The sequence below is a fragment of the Bos taurus genome, chromosome 27, assembly GCF_002263795.3.
Source record: "Bos taurus isolate L1 Dominette 01449 registration number 42190680 breed Hereford chromosome 27, ARS-UCD2.0, whole genome shotgun sequence".
Taxonomy (NCBI): domain Eukaryota; kingdom Metazoa; phylum Chordata; class Mammalia; order Artiodactyla; family Bovidae; genus Bos; species Bos taurus.
In genome coordinates, this window is record NC_037354.1 from 34,814,018 (window position 1) to 34,823,373 (window position 9,356).

Below are 9,356 nucleotides of genomic sequence, written 5' to 3' on the forward strand. Positions count from 1 at the left end.
AACAAAATCTGTATGATATAAAAATACATGGATGAGGATGCTTCTTGTCAGAGTCTATAGTGACAATCCCTGGAAATAACCTCATTACCCATCAATACTATATGCCATGCATTCTCACTACTAAAAATGAGAGAAAACATACATACAGAGAAAGAAAATATATGCTGTTATTGAATAAGACACTTGCAGAAGACAATTTGCATTTGAGCAAAGAAATTCTTTTTCGGGTAGGTTTCTGTATGTTTTATTTCAGATAAAGATGAAATTTAGATTAGAAAATCATGGAGTGATACACACAGGTAATTGATGTTGGCTTCCTCACAGAATGAAAGCAGAAATCTGAAGACATTAAAAGTATACACTATAGCAAAATGAGACAAACTGAGAGTGTAACATCAAACAAAATGCATAAAGTCACATAATTATGTTAAATGACATGAAACAAAGAAACTGAATTATGGGCAGATAACATTAGTTCATTTACAATTGTAATGTAATTAAATGTAAGGAGTTACATAAAATGATGATCATGTATTTCATATGCTCTAATATTTATATCATTATAGTTGAATCTGAATATTAGACTTAAGATCTAATGATAATGACTCAAAAGTCTAATCTGACATGAATTAACAAGAAGACTTAACATGTTAAATAAAATACTCATGCCTTTGAATGTTTAGGCTTTAATGTAGACTCAGTTATAGGAAGCCATTCCAAACTTAAGAAACTAAAAACAACTCTCTGAAAGAAAGAATGTCCACTTACTGTTTTTCAAGTGGGAGAGTGTAGGTTTTCTTGTCAATTTGGATGGAATAGGCGACCTATAGCAAAGGATTCAGAGAAAAAGTAATTATTAGATATTTCAAATCTCTGAAAGTCAAAAGTCCTAATTTTAAAAAATATGTACTCTTTAATATAAACAGGGATGATATCATGTTTCAAAATTATATATACTGGAGAAGGAAATGACAACCAACTCCAGTATTCTTGTCTGTGAAATCACATGGACAGAGGAACCTGGCAGGCTACAGTCAATGGAGTCTCAAAACAGTTAGAAATGTCTAAGAGACTAAAAACAATGAAAACAAACTATATATCTTCACTTTTACAGAGATATACCATGACAGTTTTCTTCAATCTTGGAACATATGACAGAATTAATCATAATCCAAGTTACATAAAATCTAGGATTATAAATCTACTGCAAAAGTAAGAGCATTAAAGTCTCAAACAAATTTTTACTTAAAATGGTTGCATTTAGAAATGTTGAGTAAAATTTGAAGAAATTTGAGTTTTCTGATCTTTCCTTACTTTGCAGTCTCCAGAGAAAATAAAAGGAAAATTAAAGAATACAAAGCAAGTTCTTTTCTAAGATAAAACTAAAATTAAACTAAAATCTGATGTTCACTTAAAGGCACCATTCAGAAAGCTAAAAGGCAGTTCTTCTACTAAAGGATGATATCTGGAATTCATATTCTATTGGCCAGTTCACATTTGTGTGAGTCTCACTTCTAACAGTGCATCTCTTCCTTCTCATTTTCCTTAGTCTATCTCACCAAATGTTCTGTTTTATCTTCTTCGCAGAAATCAACTTTTGACATTGGGAATCTGAGCTACTTCAGTTTATGTATTTTTTCATTAATTCTACCTCTTTATTTAAGGAGAAAGTTTTAAGAATTTTAAGGTTATAGTTATTTTTCTATTTTTAAATTTCCAACCATTTATTGTCATCTATTTATTTGTGGATAAGAGTATATATTATGGTATTATATGAACTTCAGAGCATGACTTAAGTTTTTCTTTGCAATTTTTCATTCTCACTCATTGTTTATTATTTAATATTGATTACAGTTTATGATCTCTCCATCAACCCATGAACCATGTACAAATATATTTTTAAATTTTCAAATACATTTCTGAGTCTTTTTGTTAAGTTTTAACCTAACTGTACTGTTCCCAGATAATGAGTGCTGTACTATCCCTATATGTTTTTCATTTATTTATTTATTTTCCTTGCTGTGGTATTTCATTAAATGACATCATATATTCTTGAAAAGTATAAGTATTGTTCTTCAGAACCATTATTTACAATGGAGACAGAGCATACGTGCAGCTTGGTTATAAAAGTTCTTGGGGAGAGAGGTGGGGGCGGTGCTCAGGATGGAGAACACGTGTACACCCGTGGCGGATTCATGTCGATGTATGGCAAAACCAACACAATATTATAAAGAAATTAGCCTCCAATTAATATAAATAAATATATATTAAAAAAATTTTAAAGTTCTGTTTCTGGAAATACTGACAACTTTGGATGTTTCTGACTCTTGGCTAAAACAAGGGCATTGAGACTTAAAATTGCTGCAGTTTACAATACAACCCCCCCCTCCGGCCAAGGTTAGCTTCTGTTGTGTTTCCCTAATTAGTTCAAAAAGGCTGGCTTGGTTACTTAAGAGGTCACTGAAAGCTTTGTAAGGAGTTCTCCCAAAGCCAAGATTCCTCCCATAAATCTTGTGATTTTAAAGCCAGAGTCTCAACGTATTCCCAGAGCACAGGCTGACATGGAGCTAGCTCACTGGGGAAGCTTCCTGGATTCCTGATACTTATTGAATTCTCTTTTTCTTGCTGCAACATAGCTTTTATCTTTATATAAAACCCTCATATGTGATATACATAGAGTCCAGTGTGGCTAAACAAAGAGCAGAAAGGGGAAAACTTCATTGGGGTCACTTTATTCTTCAATAAAATGCTTATTTTTTCTTGCTCAAATGTTCCTTCCCCACATGAAGAATTTTAACACTGGCCAATCAACATGTGAGAAAAAATTTAAAGATCTGTCTATGGAAATGCATTTGAAAATTTCTCTCTGCTGTGCCATCAGTTTTCATGTTATATATGCTGATGACATTGTATTAAATTCATAGAAATTTAGAAGCATTATATGTTCCTTGAGAAATGAATATTTTAAAGCAAGGGATGCTTATCTCATAATATTGGGTGTGTATATGTGTGTGTGTTTGCATGTGTGTGTGTACCAAATGCTCTTTTTTTCCTGCTATTATCATGGAACCTTGGACTGCAAGGAGATCCAACCAGTCCATTCTAAAGGAGATCAGCCCTGGGATTTCTTTGGAAGAAATGATGCTAAAGCTGAAACTCCAGTACTTTGGCCACCTCATGCAAAGAGTTGACTCATTGGAAAAGACTCTGATGCTGGGAGAGATTGGGGGCAAGAGGAGAAGGGGACGACAGAGGATGAGATGGCTGGATGGCATCACTGACTCGATGGACATGAGTCTGAGTGAACTCTGGGAGTTGGTGATGGACCGGGAGGCCTGGCGTGCTGCGATTCATGGGGTCGCAAAGAGTCGGACACGACTGAGTGACTGATCTGATCTGATCATGAAACCTCATGCTTTCTTTTGGAAGCATTTTCCCAGTGTACATTATACTCTCCTGAACATTTCAGTGTCTCCTGATGATCATTTTGGGGGATGTAATAGCTTTTATAAATATATAATCTCTGGTGTTTCTTGGTGCCACAAAGTGAGCCAGTCAGAAGTAAACCACTCAGTCTATAAAACCTACCCCAATGTCTAACACAGTTTTTCATTTAACAAAAATTTGAGTACATTCTTCTCAGATCTTGCTACTGGGGTTGTAATTGGATTCCTACCCCATTCCTATGTTTTTACATCAACACTTTTGCCTTCTGGAAAACAAAGTGTCCTATCCAAAGCTGTTATTTCTTATTAAAAGAGAAGTCAAAACCAGAAACAGACTGACAACTAATCAAAATGATTCAAACAGTTGATATACAGATGCGCAATCTCTTGTTAAGGCTTAGATGAAAAACACCCGTTAGACGTGAAGCATTCATTGAGGGTGTTCACTAGAGCAAAGATAAGAAGACTGAAGAGGAGACCTGGAGAGGCCTCAGGTCAATAGGCATCACTATTTTTGTGAAGAAGAGTAAAACATAATGCAACTATTCTGGTAGACATTTTGCATTATTTATCAACAACTTTTTACAGTGGTTTGACCCTTGATTCTATTGAGATGACTATTCAGGAAGGTTTATGAAACTATTCATAAACCTTCAAATAAACCTTCAGTCACTCAGCTGTGCCTGACTCTTTGAGACCCCATGAACAGCATACCAGGCCTCCCTGTCCATCACCAACTCCTAGAGTTCACTGAAACCCATCCATTGAGTCGGTGAGGCCATCCAACCATCTCAACCTCTGTCGTTGCCATCTCCTCCTGCCCTCATCTTCCCCAGCATCAGGGTCTTTTCAAATGAGTCAGCTCTTTGCATTAGGTGGCCAAAGTACTGGAGTTTCAGCTTCACATTAGTCCTTCCAATGAACACCCAGGACTGATCTCCTTTAGGATGGACTGGTTGGATCTCCTTGCAGTCCAAGGGACTCTCAAGAGTCTTCTCCAACACCACAGTTCAAAAGCATCAACTCTTTAGCATTCAGCTTTCTTCTCAGTCCAACTCTCACATCCATACATGACCACTGGAAAAACCATAGCCTTGACTAGATGGACCTTTATTGACAAATTAATGTCTCTGCTTTTTAATATGCTGTCTATGTTGGTCATAACTTTCCTTCCAAGGAGTGTCTTTTAATTTCATGGCTGCAATAACCATCTGCAGTGATTTTGGAGCCCTAAAAAACAAAGCCAGCCACTGTTTCCACTGTTTCCCCATCTATTTCCCATGAAGTGATGGGACCAGATGCCATGGTCTTAGTTTTCTGAATGTTGAGCTTTAAGCCAACTTTTTCACTAGAAGTCACTGTCATCAAGAGGCTTTTTAGTTCTTCTTCACTTTCTGCCATAAAGATGGTGTCATCTGCGTATCTGAGGTGATTGATATTTCTCCTGGCAATCTTGATTCCAGCTTGTGCTTCATCCAGTGCAATGTTTCTCATGATGTACTCTGCATGTACGTTAAATAAGCAGGGTGACAATATACAGCCTTGATGTACTCCTTTTCCTATTTGGAACCAGTGCATTGTTACATGTCCAGTTCTAACTGTTGCTTCTTGATCTGCATACAGGTTTCTCAAGAGGCAGGTCAGGTGGTCTGGTATTCCCATCTCTTTCAGAATTTTCCAGTTTATTGTGATCCACATAGTCAAAGGCTTTGGCATAGTCAATAAAGCAGAAATAGATGTTTTTCTTGAATGCTCTTCCTTTTTTGATGATCCAATGGATGTTGGCAATTTGATCTTTGGTTCCTCTGCCTTTTCTAAAACCAGCTTAAAAATCTGGAAGTTCACGGTTCATGTATTGCTGAAGCCTGGCTTGGAGAATTTTGAGCATTAATCTACTAGCATGTGAGATGAGTGCAATTGTGAGGTAGTTTGAGCATTCTTTGACATTGCCTTTCTTTGGGATTGGAATGAAAACTGACCTTTTCCAGTGCTGTGGCCATCGCCGAGTTTTCCAAATTTGCTGGCATATTGAGTTCAGCACTTTGATAGCATCATCTTTCAAGATTTGAAATAGCTCAACTGGAATTCCATCACCTCCACTAGCTTTGATCATAGTGATGCCTCCTAAGGCCCACTTGACTTCACATTCCAGGATGTCTGGTTGTAGGTGAGTGATCACACCATCGTGATTATCTGGGTCGTGAAGATCTTTTTTGCATAGTTCTATCTATTCTTGCCAGCTCTTAATATCTTCTACTTCTGCTAGGTCCATACTATTTCTGTCCTCTATTGAGCCCATCTTTGCCTGAAATGTTCCCTTGGTATCTCTAATTTTCTTGAAGAGATCTCTAGTCTTATCCATTCTGTTGTTTTCCTCTATTTCTTTGCATTGATCACTGAGGATGACTTTCTTATCCCTCCTTGCTATTCTTTGGAACTCTGTATTAAGGTGCTTATATCTTTCCTTTTCTCCTCCGCTTTTCACTTCTCTTCTTTCACAGCTATTTGCAAGGTCTCCTCAGACAACCATTTTGCCTTTCTGCATTTCTTTTTCAGAAAGAATGAAGTGATGGAGCCATACCAAAAACAACACCCAGTTGTGGATGTGACTGGTGATGGAAGGAAGGTCCGATGCTGTAAAGAGCAACATTGCATTAGAACCTGGAATGTTAGGTCCATGAATCAAGGCAAATTGGAAGTGGTCAAACAGGAGATCCAAGAGTGAATGTTGAAATTCTAGGAATCAGCAAACTAAAATGGACTGGAATGGGTGTATTCAACTCAGAAGACCATTATATCTACTAATGTTGGCAGGAATCCCTTAGAAGAAATGGAGTAGCCATCATAGTCAACAAAAGAGTCTGAAATGCAGTACTTGCATACACTCTCAAAAACGACACAATGATCTCTGTTCGTTTCCATGACAAACAATATCAGCAAAATCTAAGTCTATGCCTGGACCAGTAATTCTAAAGAAGCTGAAGTTGAATGGTTCTATGATGACATACAAGACCTTTTAAAACTAACACCCCAAAAAGATGTCCTTTTCATTATAGGGGTCTGGAATGCAAAAGTAGGAAGTCAAGAAACACCTGGAGTAACAGGCAAATTTGGCCTTGGAGTAGAGAATGAAGCAGGGCAAAGGCTAATAGAGTTTTGCCAAGGGAACACACTGGTCATAGCAAACACCTTCTTCCAACAACACGAGAAGACTCTACACATGGACATCACCAGATGGCCAACACCAACATCAGATTGATTATATTCTTTGCAGCCAAAGATGCAGAAGCTCTATACAGTCAGCAAAAACAAGACCGTGAGCTGACTATGGCTCAGATCATGAACTCCTTATTTACATATTCAGACCTAAATTGAAGAAAGTGAGGGAAACCACTAGACCATTCAGGTATGACCTAAATCAAATGCCTTATGATTACACAGTGGAAGTGAAAAATAGATTTAAGGGACTAGATTTGATAGACAGAGTGCCTAATGAACTACGGACAGAGGTTTGTGACATTGTATAGGAGACAGGGATCAAGACCATCCCCGTGGAAAAAAAAGAAATGAAACTATTTAGCCATCTATAATTTAAAACATTTTATGATGTTACATATAGGATACCCTACAGTTAAGAACAATAATAACTGGGCTGTTACTAATTATCATAAAATTAACTCCTAAGTCTACCCATAAAAGACAAAGCCAACTACAACTCTCATACACGCTCATTAAAAATTTATGTGCGTGTGTGTACGCATGTCTCTAAAACTTCCTTCAAATTTACTGCCTTTAGAAAGTGAGATAGCCATTCACTTTCTTAACAAGTCTCTGCACTGCCTAGATTTCATTTTACAATGTACATAAGGGACGCACTTTACCATGTTAGTCAGACCAAAAATAACATTCATTTTTGCAAACATATCCATATGCACATATATGTTAAATACAGGCGTGCATATATTATGTATATACTGTTATCTTAAAATCATGCTACAAGTTAAATATTTGTATGGCTTCATTTACATACAAGATATATTTAAAAAGAAAATTTAGTAGACCATAGACACCTTTTTGTGTGATACGAATTCAAGGCATCTCTTTCTTTGTATCTGTATTTTAAAATTGTTTCATAAGGTTTATATTTACTTGAGAAATGAAAAGAAAGCACTTGTTCTCCTCAGACAAAAGGTCTCTTGAACACAATCTTGGTAGAACACAAAATGTCATGAAGGCATGCATCGATTGGGGTCTTGCATTCCAGTAAAAATAAAACACTCTTTTATTTTAAAGTGATTTGTTAATTACATGTGTTTCTGAAATACTGCCATCTTTGGTGTTTGTCTCAATCTTCCGTGGCACTGTAATTTGTAGACGTGCTGTTTCAGAGTCTGCAGTAAGGAAAACAAGAGTGAGCATTCCCCAGGGCATGACCGCATCCTTTCTTACTTGTCCTCTCCTATCACATCACTTGTGGATCTTCCAAGCCCCAGTGCGTGCGCGCGGACACACACACACACACACACACACACACACACACCAAAATATCATGCTGTGTAGGGTTTTAAGAAGGGGTCCCCTGGACCCCATCCAGGATCCTCTCCCTACCTCCACCCCCACCCCGTCTACCTAGAAGACCTGTATCCCCGTCTGGGCGTGAGGGACAACTATCCCATTCCTGCTCTGAGTCCTCCGACCAGCGGGCCTGGCAGAACCCTGAAAATGGGCAGGACTCCAATCAAACCCGGGCTCCCCCAGCCTGACCTGGGCTTCTGTGGCCAGGAGGGCAACGGCCTCCACCCCCGCGCCAAGGGACACTGTGATTATGGGGCCTCCTCCTATCCGGTAGGGTCCTCACTTACGATGGCCCGCGGAGGCCAGCTGGCCCAGCCCTGTGAGGAGTAGCAGGAGAGATAACATTGCGTGGCCGGCCTGCCTCAGGGAAGGCGGTTGACTGGACCTGGCTCGCGAGGTTCGCCAAGCGTGGAGGGGATTGGGCACGGGGGTCTCGGAGGGGCGGGGCTGGGCTGGGGCTGAGGGGCGTGACTGGGGCTGAGGGGAGAGGCTAGAGGGCAGAGAGAAGGGGCGGGGCTGGAGGGTGGGGTTGGAGAAGGGCAGGGCTGGAGGGTAGAGAGGAGAAGCGGGGCTAGAGCTGCGAGGGGAGGTTTGGGGCGGGGGGCGGGGTGGGGGGAATGGAACAGGTTTTGGCCGGTTGAGGCTAAAAGGCGAAGTGTGGTCTGAGGCAGGATTTTATTTTGTCTCTGAGTTCCCTCGAACTCTTTTCGGACTTCATGGCGTATAGCCTGCTAAGCTCCAGTGTCCATCGATTTCCCTGGCAAGAATACTGGAGTGGATTGCGATTTCCTTGTTCAGAGCATCTTATGGGACCCAGGGATGGAGCCCAGGTCTCCTGCATTGGCAGTCGGATTCTTTACCACTGAACCAACTTTGAAGCCTATGATTGAAATAGATGGCTGCTGCTGCTGCTGCTGCTGCTAAGTCACTTCAGTTGTGTCCGACTCTGTGCGACCCCATAGACGGCAGCCCACCAGGCTCCCCTGTCCCTGGGATTCTCCAGGCAAGAACACTGGAGTGGGTTGCCATTTCCTTCTCCAATGCATGAAAGTGAAAAGTGAAAGTGAAGTCACTCAGTCGTGTCCGACCCTCAGTGACCCCATGGATTGCAGCCTACCAGGCTCCTCCGTCCATGGGATTTTCCAGGCAAGAGTACTGGAGTGGGATGCCATTGCCTTCTCCAAATAAATGGCTACAAAGCCCTTAAGAAAAACATTCCTGGAATGTGAAACTGGCAAGGGTTTCAATATATTCTCAAAAAGAGTTGCATGGAAGAAGCACAAGCTGGAATCAAGATTGTCAGGAGAGACATCAATAACCTCAGATATGCAGATG

The 9,356-nt window shown here is 39.9% G+C and overlaps 1 protein-coding gene across 6 annotated transcripts in view; it reads right to left on the reverse strand.

Annotated features, from left to right (window-relative positions):
• Positions 1-8,597, reverse strand: part of ADAM3A (ADAM metallopeptidase domain 3A (cyritestin 1)) — a 114,374-nt gene extending 105,777 nt beyond the window's left edge. For 3 of the 6 annotated variants that reach the window (XM_024986155.2, XM_024986153.2, XM_059882157.1), the window contains exons 1-3: positions 8,309-8,597; positions 7,755-7,837; positions 769-824 (exon numbers count right to left, since the gene is read on the reverse strand). In XM_024986155.2, coding sequence (XP_024841923.1) covers positions 769-824; positions 7,755-7,837; positions 8,309-8,366 — 197 coding nt within the window. In that variant the 5' untranslated portion in view covers positions 8,367-8,597. 6 annotated transcript variants of the gene reach the window in all.
• Positions 8,598-9,356: the final 759 nt, after the last annotated feature.